Source organism: Pecten maximus, chromosome 15 (assembly GCF_902652985.1).
Source record: "Pecten maximus chromosome 15, xPecMax1.1, whole genome shotgun sequence".
NCBI classification, from domain to species: domain Eukaryota; kingdom Metazoa; phylum Mollusca; class Bivalvia; order Pectinida; family Pectinidae; genus Pecten; species Pecten maximus.
The window spans coordinates 73,191-97,169 of NC_047029.1; the positions used below are offsets into that span (position 1 = coordinate 73,191).

Consider the following 23,979-nt stretch of genomic DNA (forward strand, 5'->3'; position numbering starts at 1 on the left):
CCTCAAAGACGTACAGTCAGGAGATATCACCTCACAGACGTACAGTCAGGAAATATCACCTCACAGACGTACAGTCAGGAAATATCACCTCACAGACGTACAGTCAGGAAATATCACCTCACAGACATACAGTCAGGAGATAGTTCACTTCACAGACGTACATTCAGGGGAGATATCACCTCACAGACATACAGTCAGGAGATAGTTCAACTCACATAAATACAGTCAGGAGATATATGTCTGTTTTCATGGTTAGAGCTGATTTTTTAAGACATTTTGACTATCTTAACTACTTTCACAGCAATAAATAAATAGTGTTAGAGTAAGCAAGACCAGCATCATTCAAAAATGCTTTGAATTCAGCAATACAGAGAAGGAACTTTCGGTAAATGAGCACCTCAAGAAGTTTGAGCTTGATCAGCTCAAGAGAACTGGAGTTATTGCATGGAAACAGATTTTCTATTTATGGTAACAGTGACCTTGACAGTAAAATCAATTTGTCATTTGTGCATGTAAATTGAGTTTGATGTGCCCCAAAGGAACTTGACTTATCATAACAAATTTTCTATTTTTAGTATCAGTGACCTTGACCTTTACTCTTCTGAGACCTGAAAAGCACTGAGCACTTCTGGTAAGGAAGATCTGCATGAAGTTTGAATATGATCATGCAGCCTAGGGGAACTTGAGTTATCACACTGAAACCTCAGTGCAGATGACATAGTGTTACCTATATGTCACCTGCTTTAAAACTTGTTTTCAATGAACTCCACAGACAGTTGAGTATAATGATCAATTCTGCACAGGAATTAAGGAATACCAAAAGTTACCAAACTGTTGAAAAATACATTACAAGGAACCTCAGAATCTATGGATTCCTTCTGGTCAAATCTTTTATAAATTTCATCGAATATCTGAAGACCTACAAATTTCAAAATAAAATATTATCTTGCTGATTCAGACAGAAAAAGATCATTTTGTCTCTTTTGTGAAATCAAAAATCAAAGTGGGGCATAACTGTTGTCTTAATAAAATCATGCCGGTGTAGATGGATTTTATTTGCTGAGACCAAGGTGAAACAGGAGTGAACAGATTAGAAAGGTGGGTTTCAGATTTTAATGAAAAGGAAATCTGATAACCTTGGTTGATTTTTACTTGTACATACTGGGGTCTGTCCCCGGGCCTGTAGCCCTCTGTGGTGCTGACACACTGCTAGCTCGTGTCCCATGGGCGACATATGTCTGAGGTGGTGCTCCCGGTGCTGGCCCTCCTGGTGCTCGAAAATGGTCATAGTCCTGCGAAATTGCACCAGTTGGGGGTGGGGAAAGGGCTCTCCGTAAGGGGTCCCCAGGTGGAGGCTGACTTCGACTGCTCTGCAAATGGCCATATATAGGTTGGTTGCGGCCATCTGTATCATCATAGGAAACCTTGTTGTTGGGAATGTAGCCATTATGCATCTGATGGTTTTCTGGAATAGGTCTCAAGTTAGGTCGCTCAAGTGAAAGTTGGCGCTCTGGAGACTGGTACATGACTCTGCCATATGTCCCGGATGATGACCCTTGACCCCTCGACATACGGGCAGGGTCAGGTGTTTGCGATCTTGGCCTTTCATACTCCATTTCCACGTAAGTTGGATAAGAATGAGCCATACTAGCAGGCATTGTCTGGGCTTTCCGTACCTGTAAAGTTAACAATGGATTATCAAACCTACTGATAACCACCCGGCCAGTGAAGCAGTTTAGTAGCCTGATCATTGGCTACCACTGGACAGTACTGAATACTCAGGACAGCAGAAACTTTGATAGTTTATGTTTTCCTTAAACATCTGAACAAGAATTATAAACATGCTGCAAATCATTCTGATATATCAACATGTTTGTTACTAAAGACAGCACGATTTGATCGATTCTGATGGCCATAGGGTTATTCAATTTGTCATCAGTATTTAATATCTACAGCAAGAATTATCTTTTTGATTTTATTATTTAATTTACTAAAGTTGATTGTCAGTTTATGGTAGTGTTTCAATAATGTGTTATAGTGACATCAGTGAAGTGCAGCAGTTTCTGCAGGGCAGACCTCAATTCTATACAGTTAAATGATTGTTGGTTGTTTAAAAACAGTGATACAGATCCAATAGATTATGATAAGAACTAGCAGATTGAAAAACTGTTTCCTGACAGGGGGTAGAATATTTACATGGTCGGTGATGGCTGTAGCTGGTGACTCCCCAGGGAACCCTGGTCCCCTCTGTCCCGCTGGGGGCTGCACAAGCTTGCCCCTTATCTCTGGGGCTGGCTCCTTGATCTTCTGGGGCTCAAAACTGTCACATTCATGAATCTTCAGTACCGCTCGGTCTCGGATGTCCCTGCAATGTTGACAGTCAAATATATGGAAGTCAAGGTCAAAAACAAGGTCAGAGGTCATATTGTTAAACCGACAAGGATAACAATATCATACAGGTATATCCAGCACTACCAATAGACTTTTAGACAGGGTCAGAGGTCATATTGTTAAACCTACAAGGATAACAATATCATACAGGTTTCCAGGACTACCAATAGACTTTTAGACAGGGTCAGAGGTCATATTGTTAAACCTACAAGGATAACAATATCATACAGGTATCGAGGACTCCCAATAGACTTTTAGACAGGGTCAGAGGTCATATTGTTAAACCTACAAGGATAACAATATCATACAGGTATCGAGGACTCCCAATAGACTTTTAGACAGGGTCAGAGGTCATATTGTTAAACCTACAAGGATAACAATATCATACAGGTATCCAGGATTCCAAATAACTTTTCGGAAGAATTTCTTCATACTTTTTATTGTGATGACATCAGAGGCATGCCTAAAACTGTCGGATACTTTAGACATCTAGAGATTCAACAAAACCACTAAATTGTGAGGATATTGAGTTTTTCATGTTTAAAACTGCCTGATAATTAAGCCAAGTTTTTGAAACAGATTCATAATGACATCACACTCCATTACACTAAAGTGTTGGTTCCAATTTAAGTAAAACACATTGTTTTTTCAATAGTTCTAAAAAAATTAAACAGCAAATCATAAATTTCTGAGATATACAATATTAAATAGGAATTCTATCTGGGACTGCGTGTGATTTTAACCTAGCCCATAAAATCCTAAACGGAAGTGACTTTGAAATCAATACCCAAGGGAATGTTAAATCCGTCTTAAAATTGTCATGATTACAAATCCTATGACTTTAAATAAAAATATTCAAAAAGAAAAATTAGACTATAATTTTCACAAAAAAGATTCAGCCAATTTCCTTCTAGTATTAGAATAATATTACAAGCTGTACTAAAACATAAACTGTCATTTGTAAAGGGGAGATAATTACTACAACTAAAACATAAACTGTCATTTGTAAAGGGGAGATAATTACCTCAACTTAAACATAAATTGTCATTTGTAAAGGGGAGATAATTACTGTAACTAAAACATAAATTGTCATTTGTAAAGGGGAGATAATTACCTCAACTTAAACATAAACTGTCATTTGTAAAGGGGAGATAATTACTACAACTAAAACATAAACTGTCATTTGTAAAGGGGAGACAATTACTGTAACTAAAACATAAACTGTCATTTGTAAAGGGGAGATAATTACTGTAACTAAAACAAACTGTCATTTGTAAAGGGGAGATAATTACTGTAACTAAAACATAAATTGTCATTTGTAAAGGGGAGATAATTACTGTAACTAAAACAAACTGTCATTTGTAAAGGGGAGATAATTACTGTAACTAAAACATAAACTGTCATTTGTAAAGGGGAGATAATTACTGTAACTAAAACATAAATTGTCATTTGTAAAGGGGAGATAATTACTACAACTAAAACATAAACTGTCATTTGTAAAGGGGAGACAATTACTGTAACTAAAACATAAACTGTCATTTGTAAAGGGGAGATAATTACTGTAACTAAAACATAAATTGTCATTTGTAAAGGTGAGATAATTACTACAACTAAAACATAAACTTTCATTTGTAAAGGGGAGACAATTACTGTAACTAAAACATAAACTGTCATTTGTAAAGGGGAGATAATTACTGTAACTAAAACAAACTGTCATTTGTAAAGGGGAGATAATTACTGTAACTAAAACATAAATTGTCATTTGTAAAGGGGAGATAATTACTGTAACTAAAACAAACTGTCATTTGTAAAGGGGAGATAATTACTGTAACTAAAACATAAATTGTCATTTGTAAAGGGGAGATAATTACTGTAACTAAAACAAACTGTCATTTGTAAAGGGGAGATAATTACTGTAACTAAAACATAAACTGTCATTTGTAAAGGGGAGATAATTACTGTAACTAAAACATAAATTGTCATTTGTAAAGGGGAGATAATAACTACAACTAAAACATAAACTGTCATTTGTAAAGGGGAGACAATTACTGTAACTAAAACATAAATTGTCATTTGTAAAGGGGAGATAATAACTACAACTAAAACATAAACTGTCATTTGTAAAGGGGAGATAATTACTACAACTAAAACATAAACTGTCATTTGTAAAGGGGAGACAATTACTGTAACTAAAACATAAACTGTCATTTGTAAAGGGGAGATAATTACTGTAACTAAAACATAAATTGTCATTTGTAAAGGGGAGATAATTACTGTAACTAAAACATAAATTGTCATTTGTAAAGGGGAGATAATTACTACAACTAAAACATAAACTGTCATTTGTAAAGGGGAGACAATTACTGTAACTAAAACATAAACTGTCATTTGTAAAGGGGAGATAATTACTGTAACTAAAACAAACTGTCATTTGTAAAGGGGAGATAATTACTGTAACTAAAACAAACTGTCATTTGTAAAGGGGAGATAATTACTGTAACTAAAACATAAATTGTCATTTGTAAAGGGGAGATAATTACTGTAACTAAAACAAACTGTCATTTGTAAAGGGGAGATAATTACTGTAACTAAAACATAAATTGTCATTTGTAAAGGGGAGACAATTACTACAACTTAAACATAAATTGTCATTTGTAAAGGGGAGACAATTACTACAACTTAAACATAAATTGTCATTTGTAAAGGGGAGATAATTACTGTAACAAACTGTCATTTGTAAAGGGGAGATAATTACCGTAAATCTTCCAGTTGGTAGTAAATAGAACTTTTTGTTTCTAAGATGTAGATCTTTCTGCGGGGCGACTCCAATATTTCCAGGTTTAGTTTCTGTGGAAATGCCCGTACAAACATGGCCCGCACTGTATCGAGGTGGGTGATTTCATTGGGTAACACAGCACGTCGTGTTTCCTCTCGGTAAATAAGAAACACGAATCCTGAAAAGTACATTTAAATTCTTTTTCAAAATGCAATAATTTAATCCAAAATTTCCTCATTTCCAATTTCTCCTTAGAAATCACAATTCTGGAAGGAAACATAATTAATTGTTTTCTATGTAATTAGACAAAGTCTGACAGACATTTACAATACCTAACAGGCCTCCAATAAAACAGTAATAGCCAAATAAAAAAAAGACAATTTAATTTCATTGTTACTATTCTCTGTTAAAGTTATTATTTCATTTTAATAGCTTTAACTAAAGAAAGCTTCACTTAGAATTTATTAAGAACCAAGAAGTGTCCAAAGCTAATTTTATATAGAGACACTGAAATGAATTTCTGTCATAATAATATAAAACATCATATGACTCATATAGTGTAGTTTTTTGTTAAATGTTCCATGGTCTGCAGTACACCGAGAATAAACATAAAAAGATAAATCTAGGGCCACTAACCACTTAAAGTCTCCACACATGAATACACCTTTGTACACAGGCAAATGTCTCTACTAGGACACATCTGATTATAAATATATGAATTTATGTTTGTACTTTTTTTATATCTACAATCTACCAATTAAGATAATACATTTCAAATCTTCATAATTTATAATTATAACAGTAATATTTGTGAGAAATTCTACAACAGAAAAAATGTGCCACCCTAGCTGTATAAATAATGATGACACAATGTAAATGTTCTTATACAGCAATAAGCCCAGAGGGCATTAAATCAACTCATCTGATGTAGGAGGTAGGTGTCTTAAACCTTGAACTATTAAGCTTGATTCCCATATTAGATTCTTTTAGTAGTGCTAAACTAATCAAAGGGGGAATAACTCTCTATCTTCCAGCTGTTAAGTCTACCATGGCATCTTAATATATGATAACAGATGAGAGTGATAGACTCAAAATTTAATCAAAATTTCAAAACATGTCAAAATATCCCTTCTTATCTAAGATCATAGCAATGATGTTGTTTTTTTCCTCAAAAAGTTAGCAGTTAATGGCTTCATCAACTTACCCATAGGCCGTTCATAGGTGTTTGGGGGTGACCGCACGATGGGAAGACTTGACCGCATGTACCCGCCTCTGGAGAAATTACTGACCGGTCCCTCAATATTGGACATGGTGTCCGAATCCTCATATTCTCCGGACACACTCCCAGGATTATAGGTTACCACTGTAGCTCTACGTGCTGGGTCGCGAGTCCTCCGACCCTGAAATAGACAGGTTTAGGAAAGCTTTAAGGTCAAGGCCATTCTAGCATTCTGATGTGTTGATCCTTCTCAAACCTGAAGACAATGCTCTAGAACACTGAAGAGGAAGCACCATATACATGTAGTTAGGTTTCTCTGGAGGTAAAAAGAAATATTTCTAAATCTTTGAACTACATGGACATCTCAAATTGCTCTGACTGTAAATACAATCACAGGAAAGTTTAAAACTGGAATAAGATTGAAATCCAGATCATTAATGCTATCTACCAAGTATATCTCAGTATAGCTTTAATGTATTTCACTTCTTACAGCAGGAACTCAAACAGCTAAACATAGAGATTATGTAAAAATTTTATAGATAATGCTTCTGGCAAAAATCGCTTCATGATCCTGAGCATTCAGTTTAAAGTCTGCACCCCATCGCAGACTGTAAATCAGCTATAATAAAGACCATTCAGATTTCTTCTTTAATGGCAGGTCGACTATGTATCATGTTGATCATGACCAACAATACGCCTTTGTTTATACATACAACACTTACAGATTTCTATCTATCAGATAAATTGACATAACACTGTCATTGTTCGTTACTCTGGTAGATTTTGTTTCCTAGTCTGGTAATCTGACTGAATCTCCACAGAAACAAACAGCTTCATATATATCCACTCCTTAGAAACATTCAGATTCAACATCTGAAATATTTCTAACAAATCCTGAAGCTCTGTATGACCACCCTAAATTGTTCACTCCCTTCATTGGGAAACTCCCCCTTAAAGTACTCTACTAAGTCTGTTCTGTACCGGAGAGATTCGTCTATTTCTATTTTTATTAGAGTAAGATTTACATGATGTGATTCAAATTCATCATACTGTCATATTGTTATATTTGCTGTTTCAGTATTTTTGAACAAAGATAGTTTAGATGTATATTTTTGATATAAATCAAACTTATAATGCTGATGAAACTAGAACCCAGATATATAGCCACAGACACCAAAGATGGCGGATCACATCCTAAAATAGCCCCGAGATGGTTGAAACAAGGACATATTGAAGGCAGCTAGACAGATCTCATCTCCATACGGAGTTTGGAACTGTTCTTATTTGTAAGGTTTATTAGGGAAAAGAAGATGCAATAAACAACTGCTGATATAAAAATTCACAAGATTTGTTGCAACATTAACAACTAAATTCAACAAATGATGACACATTATGGTATACACAACAAATGATGACTCATTATGGTATACACAACAAATGATGACACATTATGGTATACACAACAAATGATGACACATTATGGCCAGTACACAACAAATTATATGATTTATGGAACACAACAAATGATGACAGATTATGGTACACAACAAATTATATGATTTATGGAACACAACAAATGATGACAGATTATGGTACACAACAAATTATATGATTTATGGAACACAACAAATGATGACAGATTATGGTACACAACAAATTATATGATTTATGGAACACAACGAATGATGACAGATTATGGTACACAACAAATTATATGATTTAGGGAACACAACAAATGATGGCAGATTATGGTACACAACAAATTATATGAATTATGGAACACAACAAATGATGACAGATATTGGTAGAAAACAAAAGGGAAACAACTCTATCAGTGGAAAGTGTAAGAAGCATACCACTTTAAGTGATTACCAGCACCTTTAAATTTCCCTGCTGTCACACTGGGAGATACACTCTCCTTGGTAACCTATCAATCACACAGAAACTGTAGATACATTATCTCCTAGAGAAGAATAGCCGGATTACAAACTGTTACACTATCTTCATCAACTACAGCCATGCTGGAACCTTGCCAAATACAGTCGACTGTATGACATTTACTAGTGTTGATAACTATATAGTAGAGTTCTCACTTTCATGTAGCTTAATAAAACATCATTGCTTAATTGAGATTTGTATACCTCAAAAAGTATGTTACCTTCATCACAAATCAAGGGGCCTGTGCTTTCCATGATCACAGAAAGAGATGACCTTTCCCATCCTGATGTAAATGATTCCAGGGTCCACTATTCAAGAAATTTCAAGAAGATTTCTGTCTTGAAACAACCTATCATCAGTGACCATTATTCAAGGAAGACCACCTTTCATTAAAACCTGTCAACAGAGACCACCTGTCTCACCAGACCACACAGTTACCACCTTTAATTAAAACCTGTCAACAGAGACCACCTGTCTCACCAGACCACACAGTTACCACCTTTCATTAAAACCTGTCAACAGAGACCACCTGTCTCACCAGACCACACAGCTACCACCTTTCATTAAAACCTGTCAACAGAGACCACCTGTCTCACCAGACCACACACTTACCACCTTTAATTAAAACCTGTCAACAGAGACCACCTGTCTCACCAGACCACACACTTACCACACTTACCACCTTTCTTTAAAACCTGTCAACAGAGACCACCTGTCTCACCGGACCACACAGTTACCACCTTTCATTAAAACCTGTCAACAGAGACCACCTGTCTCACTAGACCACACAGTTACCACCTTTCATTAAAACCTGTCAACAGAGACCAACTGTCTCACCAGACCACACAGTTACCACCTTTAATTAAAACCTGTCAACAGAGACCACCTGTCTCACCGGACCACACAGTTACCACCTTTCTTTAAAACCTGTCAACAGAGACCACCTGTCTCACCGGACCACACAGTAACTAAAGATGATGGATGTATATGAATTATCATGAAAACATTTTTTTACTTCCAGAATGTTTTAGGAGACAAACAACTTTAGACTTTGGATTCCTCATACCCCAGGTTCCTTCCTTTACCCTGGCCTACAATAATTAATCAAAAACGATAACTGACAATCTGCGATCATGAGCAGCTGATGGACATCCAACCCTTCATCTTTTACACTTACACACATGTTATTGTAAGTCCTGCCAATAAATTACATGTTAGGTTAAATCCTTTTAAATTGGCACATTCTGCATGCTGGGCTTGTCAGTTCAACCACAGTTGCAGTTTGCCAAACATGTCAAACATTATAATGACCATGATCTACAACATGCCAAACATTGTAATGACCCTGATATACAACATATGCCAAACATTTTAATAGCAATACAAGACATGCATTTATGTACTTTAACATGTGTTTTCTAAAGAACTTAGTAGCTATCTTAATTAAAATATAAGATATAAAAAGTTATTTCACTAAAATATCCTGATTGGCTATTACTATCTTTGTGAGCTATAAAAAACACAGATACATATCAAATAGATTTAATAATTTAATAAAACTTTATGAATTGATGACGATAAAAGTTTTAGGTTCATACAGGTTCCAGATTTTCTAATAAAGTAAGTGTTAATTAGGTTAATCTAACTCTCTAAACTATCACATTTACCGTAGTAGGAACTAAGAAAATTTACTTTTAGTGATCATATACTCTCCAAGGCCAATATAGATTCCCTAGGTATTCCAGACAGCCCCAACCATACATTTAATTGTGTACTCTCCAATACAAAGCTATATACAGTTGAGTGTAAGCTAACCTTTACACCTAGTGCACTACATTTAAACTACAGGTAAACTAGTAGTGCACTACACCCTAAGAGAGGGCGATGAACAGCAAAACCCCCATACAGGTAATGGGCAGTACCCAAGGCTACCTGTGATTTTTACCTGTACTGTATATATAAGGCTATCTAGCAGTTATATTCAAAGAGTTATTAAAAAGGTTTTGGAAGTTTAGTTTGATGTTATATTTCAACCTTTCTATTCTTGTTAATTATACACTGTGAAGACAAATTTATTTTATAAATCCTTGACTAAGTTAAATTGTTCAAGCCATTTTAGTTTCATTTATCTTTTGGTTCTTTATATTTTGAAATGTATAATTCCAGTAATTTTGTTTTCATCACATGAAATATATAATAAAACATTTGTAAACAATTATCGTTACTTGAACATTTTCAATTTGATATATTTAATTTTTATTGTAGTTTTAATATCAGATTAAATTAAGCAGCATATTCATAATTTCATTTTTGATGTGATATTATGCTTATTAAAACCTTATTCAGCCCATAATATATGTTGTACATTCTATGCGTATACATCCAATGCTTAAAGTCAGAAACCTGAACACATAAAGAAATTGATTAAACATTGATTTAACATGTAAAGAAAGAGATTCTTTGAATGTACTGGTAATTAAGTGATCATAACAGTTCTACATTTCAAAATTTTAAGTTTATCAAAGGTATTTGATACTTGTAATACACCTTCCATCTTCCTTTACTGAAATACTTGAAATTTCTGTACATGTACCTGTGTGCAGGTATCTAATGCTTTGAAGATCTAACATATTGGATCTGATTCCAGGTACATGTATCAGTTACAGGTAACACAGAATGAGATAATGGCCTGAGGGAACAATTAATGTCATTTTTGTTATGAAATACTGGCAAACTTGGGGAGGGGGAGGGCAACAGTTTTAAGCTTAAGTTATATATATATGTACTAGTAACACACATACATGTTCATGTATCTGTACTTGTCATACAACACTTGAATTATACAACACTTGTATTCGTAATTTCATAATTTTCTTCATATAAAGTTACCTGCTAACAAATATATTATAACACATGTGGACCTTAAGTTTTTTTTACAGTTCATGCTAACATGTTTTTTGCAGAATGTTAAAAACAAAATTTTGGGATACATTTTGATCAGCATTTAAGTGTTTCCCTATTGCATTAAAATGATTAAATGTTCTTTGCCTTAAAATGCATAACTGATGGGGATTTTACCTCTTCTTGTAATTAAAGAAAATCAGCTTATCAACTATATTTATTGAATATCTTTATTGTGAAGAAAAATGTATATAAACATTAATTATTTTTTTGGATGATTCACAAAAAAGAAACAACAAAAAAACTATAAATTTTTGAAAAAACATCTACAGGTAGATATTATATATGGGTAGTGTTAGATGCTAATTACAGGTAGGTACGGCAGATGAGCCTGGCACAGCATGCTATAAATGGACCCCTGGGGTGTAATTGGGGACTTGACAAAATTATAGCCAGGTGTTGAAACAGGCACACCTCAAGACTGATCCTCATCTGATACATGGTGTTATGGAGGTCCATATTGAGGTGGTGGCGAGGTGGGGTTTGGGCCCTGGGGCCCAGGTGGCCATGACAACAAGGGGGACTTCCCCGAACACCAACTCTGGTTAGGGTGGGGTGTTTACATAGGGGTTAAGATGTGTTGATAGGGAGTTATAGTCTGTTACAGAAATGTTCTCTGTGTTAGAACACAGGTAAATCAGAACAAAGGTAAATCAACTCACCTGTTAGGTGATCAGAAAATCATTTTGCTATTAGCTGCTAATCAATTTTTTTTTTTTTTGTATAGAGGATCCAAACTGTTTCAGAAATAGTGTATAAAACTGAAGCACACTTTGGAAAATCATCATATTTTGCTTTGATATTTGAAGTATCAACATCTCGGCATACATATGTACTTGAATCTTGAATTGTAAAACAATTGTATCGTTGGATACTTTTGAATCATATTTTCTGTAAAAACGTGCCATATTAATTTAATTTGTGCTTGTTTTCAGATTTAGTGTAAATATTTAAAAAATATTCTAATGCGATTATTTAATTTACATTCTTTTATATTATTTCAGCAAATTCAGCCTGGTATCATTTTTCATTTATGGTGTAAATATATATCTGATTATCAACATTTAAATACATACAGAATCTTAAATTAATACTTTTTCATCGTAAAGTAGTAAAGCAAATTAGTTAGACTTTGTATTTTTTTCATATTGATTAACTTTTTTTCATATTGATTAATTAACTTTTTACGTTTTTCAGATTTGTATAGATAATTAAGTTATTGTAGAATTATTGTAAAATTCTTTAAAAGTTATATATGTTTCAGGTTTAGTTAGTATTAACAGTTTTTGTTTATATTTCATTTTACCTAGAATAGCTATACATGTACATTTGTACAATTTTGTTATCCGTGCTGAAACCAGCAGTTTTACATTATAAACACCAGCATAAAACTATGCCGTTTATCTTTTTTAAAGATATTTCTTGTTTATATGTGTTATCATATAACACAATATAGATCAGTAACTGCAGAACTATTGTAATATTCTTGTAAAGTTGTATCTGTTTCAGGTTTAAATTAGTACAGGTTTTCTTCAAATAGCTATACAAATATTGCTTTTTTCCAGATTTGTTTAGATCATCATATAATTACATGTGCTTTTATATATTATTTTTATATATCAGTTCTGGTAGAACAATCTTCTTGTGTGTATCTGTTTCAGGTTTCTTTAATAGAAATATTTTTTGTTTATCATACAAGGAATGGCGAATGCACAGGTCAACATTAACTTCATCATCAACAGATATTGTCATTATTAATAGTTAACATCTAAAATAAGTGCTTTGAATTTAGAAAATTTTTATTTTATTTATTTTTTATTTGTATATTTATTCTGATATACAATAGCAAAATATATAGTTAGGCATAGTGCTTTGAAAATTTGATTTTTTTTATTAATTTCATATATATTTATTTATATAATGTTGTCATTTCATTATTACCAGAGACTGTTATTACTATTGAAATTTTCTATATGATAGTGCTTTGAATTTAGAAAACTATTTCTGATTCGTACACCTGAGCTGACTCTATTTTTTTACCTGAGTTGGTATTTCATATTGAAACAGACTATAACTAAACTTCAAAGAACTTCCTACATAAACACCTTCCTTTGTCTTTACCAGAGTTGGTGTTCGGGGAATGAGCCACAACAAGCATGTCCTGAGAGTACCAATTATACATAGATATGTGTAGATAGTATATGTCTCTTACAGTACATAAATGAGAATATATTCGAAACTTAAGATTCTTGATTATGTACTATGAAATGATTTCATGGTTGAATTAACAGATATTAGTGAAGTAACAATACATTGAATTTAAATATTTTTGTCTGATAAAATAATAAATATTAAAATATACATTCATATACAGTGTACTCGAGAAAAAAATCTACTAACAGTCATCAAGGCCTTAGGTAGAATTAATCATTAATATAAAATGTATATTAACTACATCTAAAAAGATAAATGAAAAGCATCAAATTAATTTTACACTATAATGAAATCTTTTCAAAAAAGATAATGAATAAAAACCCACTACAAATCTAATTGATAGAGTTTTAATTCCTCTTGTGCAATATATCATATAAGAACCGCAGCCAATTTTATTTTCAGTTAATTTTAGATAAAACTTTTATCAACATTTAGCTATACCTGGTAAAGTCAGGATGACAGATATAAGGCAGTCAATTTACACAGGGCTGTATACATGTATGTAACAACTACAGGTATCTAACACAGGTGTCCAGTGGCACTGTCCATTACCTGTATAGGGGGATTTGTGGTCACACCTGACTGGACGTAGTGCACTACTAGTTTACCTGTAGCTTAAATGTAGTGCACTACTAGTTTACCTGTAGCTTAAATGTAGTGCACTACTAGTTTAAATGCAGGAGTGCACTAGGGTGTAAAGGTTAGCTTATACACTCAACTGTAGATGTAACATCCCTCGGTATTACAGACAGACCCCAACGATACATTTAATTGTGTACTCACCAATACAAAGCTATATATAGATGTAACATATCCCTAGGTATTACAGACAGCCCCAACAATACATTTAATTGTGTACTCTCCAATACAAAGCTATATATAGATGCAACATTCCTCGGTATTACAGATAATTCATTTTTATATTGAAACCTATATGAATCCCAGAAATTAATTTTAAAAGCTAAGAAAATATTGGCTATAGATGCATAATAGTCTTAATTTGTATTTTAAGTCATAACTTAATAATTTTTATTCTCCTCGATCTCCATATTGTGTCCAGTTTACAGATATTATATCTGTTTAAGTGTAAGGATAGTGATGTTAGTTTTACTAATAAAGATTAAATTATTTAACTGAATTATCAAGCAGATGAGAGTGATATTACTGGTAATTACCATAAATGTCCATACGTTTTATGAGTGATGTTTATCTAACATCTAAATAGCCGTGGATGTTTTGGAGAGATTTGATAGGAGGTCCTTAGGTGTAGGCTTTCATTTCAGCAACTGTCCTCTTCTGATATCAGATATTTATAAGCAGCTGTCCTTTTCCGATATCAGATATTTATCAAGTATTTGGCTACACATCTTTATATTACTTTTTCTGCTAAAATCTTTTAAATATGACTTATCGAAAACATCTGTTATCTACACAAATATATTCCTTTTTCAAAAGTGAAATTGATAAATTATTGAAAAATCAGAAACTGGACCTTCGTCATTCCTTATTTTCACAGATATATCTCTTAATACTGTTAAAATCAACTATATTTGTTCTGAACAAGTCATTTCATCTCTGTATACTCATTAATTAGGTTTTGTTAAGAAAAAATAATAATAATTTGAAAAGCCAATTAATATTCTGGTTTGGTTTCCATATAAACTTTGTTCTTAGAGAAGTGAAAAGAAATATCTCATATTCTGAACATCCTTTGACATGGTCCAAATGTCATTTTCAGATTCAGTTTCTCACTGGCTGTGCATGGGTATAATAATAAATGTATATTTCATTGATATTTTGTGGATTTTTTAAACAGTGTAAAATTACTGATGCAAAATGGCCATAGTGACCTTGACCTTCGGTGACTCACATGTCACAAGGGGAATCGGCCAAACAAATAAAATTAATATCACAAAATCTAGAAAATAAATCTGTCACACGTTTTGGATAAGGTTTTAATTAATCCATTGTGTCCCCTGGATTAAAAGTCCATTCAGGTCTAGGACCATTAAAACCAAGCCAAAAGGGTGGCCATAAAAACCGCCGACCTTATATTCTGGACAATGACAAAAATAAAACACAATTTTCTCATTAAGAAGAAAATTTACACTTCCGTTGTCGAAGCTTTGTGGTTACAGCTCCCATTTATTAATGAATTCCCTGTTGATTCATAACACAATTTGCTCAATACTCCACACAAATCCATTCTACGATACATCCATTCTGACAGCCTATTTTAAAGTACAGTCATTAGCCGACCAGAGGACTGACACCCACTGGGAATCGTCTGACAATAAAATACTGTAAATAATATTTATCAAATATGCAGGTCTCATTAAAGTATGAAAACTGTGGAATTCATTTTCCTGTAGTTTACATGCAAGAATATCATAAAATGTCAACTATTATACCAATACAAATTCTCCTTAACCTAGATCCAATACCATTAAGTTGTAGTAGGTGTTACCATGGACACGTGAAGTGATAGTAGCTGGCACTATATAATCATTAAATATTATGCTAGCTAGCACCCAGTTAATTTTACAAAATGTTATTTTACAAAATGTGGTAGTTTTCTAGCTTTGCAAAAATAAGATTGATATTCTTGAAGATGATTTTTGTTTTGTTTTTTGTTCAACTAATCTAATGACCTTAATCCTTAAACTGCATGCCAGTTGAGTTAACTGATTTACATAACAAAACAATAATCTCCAGGGAATTAAGGCTTGTACGGGATCCCTACAGACTTGTACAAGATCCCCATAGACTTGTATGACATCCCCACAGACTTGTATGACATCCCCACAGACTTGTATGACATCCCCACAGACTTGTATGACATCCCTACAGACTTGTACAAGATCCCCATAGACTTGTACGGGATCCCCACAGACTTGTATGAGATCCCCACAGACTTGTATGAGATCCCCACAGACTTGTACGAGATCCCCACAGACTTGTATGAGATCCCCACAGACTTGTACGCGATCCCCACAGACTTGTATGAGATCCCACAGACTTGTATGAGATCCCCACAGACTTGTACGAGATCCCCACAGACTTGTACGAGATCCCCACAGACTTGTAAAAGATCCCCACAGACTTGTACGAGATCCCCACAGACTTGTACGAGATCCCCAGACTTGTACGAGATCCCCACAGACTTGTATGAGATCCTCAGACTTGTATGAGATCCCCACAGACTTGTATGAGATCCCCACAGACTTGTACGAGATCCCCACAGACTTGTATGAGATCCCCACAGACTTGTATGAGATCCCCACAGACTTGTACGAGATCCCCACAGACTTGTACGGGATCCCCACAGACTTGTACGAGATCCCCACAGACTTGTACGAGATCCCCACAGACTTGTATGAGATCCCCACAGACTTGTACGGGATCCCCACAGACTTGTACAAGATCCCCATAGACTTGTACGAGATCCCCACAGACTTGTATGAGATCCCCATAGACTTGTATGAGATCCCCACAGACTTGTACGGGATCCCCACAGACTTGTACGAGATCCCCACAGACTTGTACGAGATCCCCACAGACTTGTATGAGATCCCCACAGACTTATACGAGATCCCCACAGACTTGTATGAGATCCCCACAGACTTGTACGGGATCCCCACAGACTTGTACGAGATCCACAGACTTGTACGAGATCCCCACAGACTTGTACGAGATCCCCACAGACTTGTACGGGATCCCAGACTTGTATGAGATCCCCACAGACTTGTGCGAGAACCCCACAGACTTGTACGAGATCCCCACAGGCTTGTATGAGATCCCCACAGGCTTGTATGAGATCCCCACACAGTTTCCAGTTTGACCCATTGACAGGTCCGGTACATGTGAGAAGAATTGTAATGATGCACTGCATTTTCTTTTTGTCAGAATGTTACAAGGTGCACTTAAAGTCAAACACTTGTAAGAGCTAGATTTACGGTTCGGGAATCCTTATTGTTGTGTTCGTTGTTTGTAGTAAGATCTCCCAGCAATATACCAAGTTAAACATCCATAGATGTTCCAGACCAGAAATAACAGTAATAGGAGATACTAACGAGCAATTTTGAAAAGCATGTTACTCTTATAGCATATATATCAAATCAAAAGTAAGCTACATGTATTGAACAAGTACATAAACATGAAAAACCTGTAGACAGACACATAGCCATTTCCTATAGTCGATTCATCAATAAACAATCTTTTCTAGTCTGACTGCCTCTTACAAAGGTACCAAGATGGAGTTCTAGAAAATAAAGGCCTTTGAATTTGTAAGCCTAAGATTTATAACATACCAGTAATATAGTGTATTATGGCCCTGTACATTGACCTCAGCCATTACACAATGTCTATGAAGACATCATCACTACACTCCCGATCCTTAACATAACAATTCCAGGATTTGTTTTTATGATGGAGACAAGAATCTTGATTCAGGAAAACAACCTTACATAATGTTAACATCTGAATTTCTAGGAGATGAAGTAGAAAACTTGGAAATGCCTCGATGAGCTATTCAGCCTTCTCTCAAAAGATTAAGCCTTGCCCGTCTCTTTGATAAATAAATATCAATAGATTGTTGAAAGGATAAATATAGAACTGACTCCAGACAATATTAAATACTGTGCACTTGTATAATGTAAGGATCTTAAAGGAAGTGCAGCAGGAATATTTCTGTACATTTGCTAAAATCCAACACAGAATCTTGATTCAAAGAGTATTACACTTTACAGGAGACTGTACCTGTAGTATATACATCCGGCTGAAATCCAGTGTAGTATATACATATACATCCGGCTGAAATCCAGTGTAGTATATACATATACATCCGGCTGAAATCCAGTGTAGTATATACATCCGGCTGAAATCCAGTGTAGTATATACATATACATCCGGCTGAAATCCAGTGTAGTATATACATATACATCCGGCTGAAATCCAGTGTAGTATATACATCCGGCTGAAATCCAGTGTAGTATATACATATACATCCGGCTGAAATCCAGTGTAGTATATACATATACATCCGGCTGAAATCCAGTGTAGTATATACATATACATCCGGCTGAAATCCAGTGTAGTATATACATATACATCCGGCTGAAATCCAGTGTAGTATATACATCCGGCTGAAATCCAGTGTTGTATATACATATACATCCGGCTGAAATCCAGTGTAGTATATACATATACATCCGGCTGAGATCCAGTGTAGTATATACATATACATACATATACATCCGGCTGAAATCCAGTGTAGTATATACATATACATCTGGCTGAAATCCAGTGTAGTATATACATATACATCCGGCTGAAATCCAGTGTAGTAATATTGAGTAGTAATATTGAGAAACAAAGAACCATGAAAGTGTCATTTTTTTAACTGCCTACCAACCACAATGGTTACAACAGCGACATATCACCACAAAGGCTTTTGGGTCCAGATCTCCGAACAAGATATACCAAATTTTCCAGTAAAGGTCTCCATATATCAAGCTACGGGTTTCCATCAATCCAGTTGGACAGGTTGGAATAGGTAAATGTATAATTCAATACCCTCAAACCAAAATTCCTTCAGTTCAGTTCATCTCTTATTCAGCCTCATTTCGGTAATCACTTTACTAATATTTCTGTTGATTCTATGTAACATGTTTGTTCAGTGAGGTAGTCACCAACTATTACACGAACACCTCGCCTCAAATTGACCCTGGCTGTTCACGGGGTGATATACCCAGCAAATACCCATTATTCTATCCCTGTAGCGTTGACCATCCCATATTGTAACCCTCGATCTACAGGTAGTTTTTTGACTACTTGACTATATCACAGATAAGATTGTAGGTCTATCATTGATAAACGCTACAGTAAACAAACTTCCTTAACTCTCCTCACTCATGACATATTTTTATAAATGTTGTAGACAAATAAAAGGTCTGTGCAAAATATACTTAAGGTCATATGATACATTCTGTGACATTGCCTTCCAAAGATCTCTGGAAAGAAACCAGTGTCAACCTTTAATGTAAATGGCAACTATCACTTTTGATCCTACATTATTTTGTCTGTGATAAGCCCATTGAGGCAACAAATAAAGTGGGACACAAAGTTAAGAGTGTGGCCTATTTACAGGACAATGAAATAGCATTTATCAGCATTTTCATCAGACTGCAACAGACATGACTGGGCTTATCAAAAGGAATGGATATTTTGCGAAGGAAACCACTCACCAAGTGTCATTGGTGACCTCTGTATCTCAGGAGTATTAATTATTGACACATTTGAAATGTCCATAAGAATTGATGACACATTTAAAAAGTACACAAGAATTGATGACACACTTGAAATGTACACAAGAATTGATGACACATTTAAAAAGTACACAAGAATTGATGACACATTTAAAAAGTACACAAGAATTGATGACACACTTGAAATGTACACAAGAATTGATGACACATTTAAAAAGTACACAAGAATTGATGACACACTTGAAATGTACACAAGAATTGATGACACATTTGAAATGTATACAATAATTATTGACTCATACATTTACAATACACTAATGACACATTGGTACAAACATTAAAGGGAGATAACTCCAAGGCAAAAGAGACATGTTTGTTAAGGTATAATCTTAACCAAATTTCAAAGGTCAATAATGATAAGAAATGATGAGTTCTCATCTTTGATGGACTATATTGAACTGTCCAATACAATACCTGTGACATTATACATTGCATTCTGAGTTACAATATCCTGACACTTAGCTATAACTGAATTACGATATCCTGACACTTGGCTATAACTGAGTTACGATATCCTGACACTTGGCTATAACTGAATTACGATATCCTGACACTTGGCTATAACTGAGTTACAATATCCTGACACTTTGCTATAACCGAGTTATGATGTCCTGACACTTTGCTACAACCGAGTTATGATATCCTGACACTTGGCTATAACAGAGTTACGATATCCAGACACTTGGCTATAACCGAGTTACGATATCCTGACACTTGGCTATAACCGAGTTATGATATCCTGACACTTGGCTGTAACTGAGTTACGATATCCTGACACTTGGCTATAACTGAGTTACGATATCCTGACACTTGACTATAACCGAGTTATGATATCCTGACACTTGGCTGTAACTGAGTTACGATATCCTGACACTTGGCTATAACTGAGTTACGATATCCTGACACTTGGCTATAACCGAGTTATGATATCCTGACACTTGGCTGTAACTGAGTTACGATATCCTGACACTTGGCTATAACTGAGTTACGATATCCTGACACTTGACTATAACCGAGTTACGATATCCTGATACATGGCTATATAACCGAGTTACGATATCCTGACACTTGACTATAACCGAGTTACGATATCCTGATACATGGCTATATAACCGAGTTACGATATCCTGACACTTGGCTATAACTGAGTTACGATATCCTGACACTTGGCTATAACCGAGTTACATTATCCTGATACATGGCTGTAACTGAGTTACGATATCCTGACACTTGGCTATAACAGAGTTACGATATCCAGACACTTGGCTATAACTGAGTTACGATATCCTGACACTTGGCTATAACCGAGTTACGATATCCTGATACATGGCTATATAACCGAGTTACGATATCCTGACACTTGGCTATAACCGAGTTACGATATCCTGATACTTGGCTATAACCAGAGGCCTGCTGTGAGTGATCTATTAATTTTGGTCTCTACTGGGGAAACGTTTTATTTCTGACATCCACAATTTTGTTCAAAAAGGAAATGGGGAACAATTGAGTTACCTGAAAACAATGTTCTCTCCAAACCTACTGTAAACCAACAGAGCCAGGTGTGATGTTGAGACAATATTTCCACCTGAAATCTCTGGCAAGGTTGACATACAAGAAGCAGCTTATCTCTGGATGTTCACGAAGTATACATCACCATGTCAGCCATAGAGAGATAGGAATGGAGCTCTCCTGATAGTGGAGGTAGGGAAGACAGGAAGACAAAGAGGCATCAAAGCAGGACAGAAATGTGGCTGATGAGGAAGCATCAGATGGTGATACCAAGGAGATAAAATGTATGTGGTTCTTTTGATTACTTAGAACAGGAGAGGCTCATGAATCAGGGCTAATAAAACAGATGTTTATTGACAAGAAGTAATGAATTCTGGAGATTACAGTACTTGGACAGAGATATCTAACTATAATCTAACTATATAACAACAATGGAATAGACTAGGAGCTGATTAGTCATGATGAAATCAACAGTCTATTTATAACATCCATATTACTCTATTACTATTTCTGCTGCTAGCTCTACAGGTTGCCAGACACTATAAATAAAACCCCTTCTCTATAATCCTCTACTTCCTATTGCCCACCTCACTGTAATACCCCCTCCTCTATAATCCTCTACTTCCTATTGCCCACCTCACTGTAATACCCCCTCCTCTATAATCCTCTACTTCCTATTGCCCACCTCACTGTAATACCCCCTCCTCTATAATCCTCTACTTCCTATTGCCCACCTCACTGTAATACCCCCTCCTCTATAATCCTCTACTTCCTATTACCCACCTCACTGTAATACCCCCTCCTCTATAATCCTCTACTTCCTATTGCCCACCTCACTGTAATACCCCCTCCTCTATAATTATCTACTTCCTATTACCCACCTCACTGTAATACCCCCTCCTCTATAATCCTCTACTTCCTATTGCCCACCTCACTGTAATACCCCCTCCTCTATAATCCTCTACTTCCTATTGCCCACCTCACTGTAATACCCCCTCCTCTATAATCCTCTACTTCCTATTACCCACCTCACTGTAATACCCCCTCCTCTATAATTATCTACTTCCTATTACCCACCTCACTGTAATACCCCCTCCTCTATAATCCTCTACTTCCTATTGCCCACCTCACTGTAATACCCCCTCCTCTATAATCCTCTACTTCCTATTGCCCACCTCACTGTAATACCCCCTCCTCTATTATCCTCTACTTCCTATTACCCACCTCACTGTAATACCCCCTCCTCTATAATCCTCTACTTCCTATTGCCCACCTCACTGTAATACCCCCTCCTCTATAATTATCTACTTCCTATTACCCACCTCACTGTAATACCCCCTCCTCTATAATCCTCTACTTCCTATTGCCCACCTCACTGTAATACCCCCTCCTCTATAATCCTCTACTTCCTATTACCCACCTCACTGTAATACCCCCTCCTCTATAATCCTCTACTTCCTATTGCCCACCTCACTGTAATACCCCCTCCTCTATAATCCTCTACTTCCTATTGCCCACCTCACTGTAATACCCCCTCCTCTATAATCCTCTACTTCCTATTGCCCACCTCACTGTAATACCCCCTCCTCTATAATCCTCTACTTCCTATTGCCCACCTCACTGTAATACCCCCTCCTCTATAATCCTCTACTTCCTATTACCCACCTCACTGTAATACCCCCTCCTCTATAATCCTCTACTTCCTATTACCCACCTCACTGTAATACCCCCTCCTCTATAATCCTCTACTTCCTATTACCCACCTCACTGTAATACCCCCTCCTCTATAATCCTCTACTTCCTATTACCCACCTCACTGTAATACCCCCTCCTCTATAATCCTCTACTTCCTATTACCCACCTCACTGTAATACCCCCTCCTCTATAATCCTCTACTTCCTATTGCCCACCTCACTGTAATACCCCCTCCTCTATAATCCTCTACTTCCTATTGCCCACCTCACTGTAATACCCCCCTCCTCTATAATCCTCTACTTCCTATTACCCACCTCACTGTAATACCCCCTCCTCTATAATCCTCTACTTCCTATTACCCACCTCACTGTAATACCCCCTCCTCTATAATCCTCTACTTCCTATTACCCACCTCACTGTAATACCCCCTCCTCTATAATCCTCTACTTCCTATTGCCCACCTCACTGTAATACCCCCTCCTCTATAATTATCTACTTCCTATTACCCACCTCACTGTAATACCCCCTCCTCTATAATCCTCTACTTCCTATTACCCACCTCACTGTAATACCCCCTCCTCTATAATCCTCTACTTCCTATTGCCCACCTCACTGTAATACCCCCTCCTCTATAATCCTCTACTTCCTATTACCCACCTCACTGTAATACCCCCTCCTCTATAATCCTCTACTTCCTATTGCCCACCTCACTGTAATACCCCCTCCTCTATAATCCTCTACTTCCTATTGCCCACCTCACTGTAATACCCCCTCCTCTATAATCCTCTACTTCCTATTACCCACCTCACTGTAATATCCCCTCCTCTATAATCCTCTACTTCCTATTGCCCACCTCACTGTAATACCCCCTCCTCTATAATCCTCTACTTCCTATTACCCACCTCACTGTAATACCCCCTCCTCTATAATCCTCTACTTCCTATTGCCCA

The 23,979-nt window shown here is 35.8% G+C and overlaps 1 protein-coding gene across 4 annotated transcripts in view; it reads right to left on the bottom strand.

Annotated features, from left to right (window-relative positions):
* Nucleotides 1-23,979, bottom strand: part of LOC117344274 (SRC kinase signaling inhibitor 1-like) — an 89,513-nt gene that overhangs the window by 28,554 nt on the left and 36,980 nt on the right. For all 4 annotated transcript variants that reach the window (XM_033906963.1, XM_033906964.1, XM_033906962.1 and 1 more), the window contains 4 exons: nucleotides 6,372-6,567; nucleotides 5,147-5,345; nucleotides 2,197-2,365; nucleotides 1,163-1,676 (listed from right to left, as the gene is read on the bottom strand). In XM_033906963.1, the coding sequence (XP_033762854.1) occupies nucleotides 1,163-1,676; nucleotides 2,197-2,365; nucleotides 5,147-5,345; nucleotides 6,372-6,567 (1,078 nt within the window). The remainder of the gene's footprint in view (nucleotides 1-1,162; nucleotides 1,677-2,196; nucleotides 2,366-5,146; nucleotides 5,346-6,371; nucleotides 6,568-23,979) is intronic.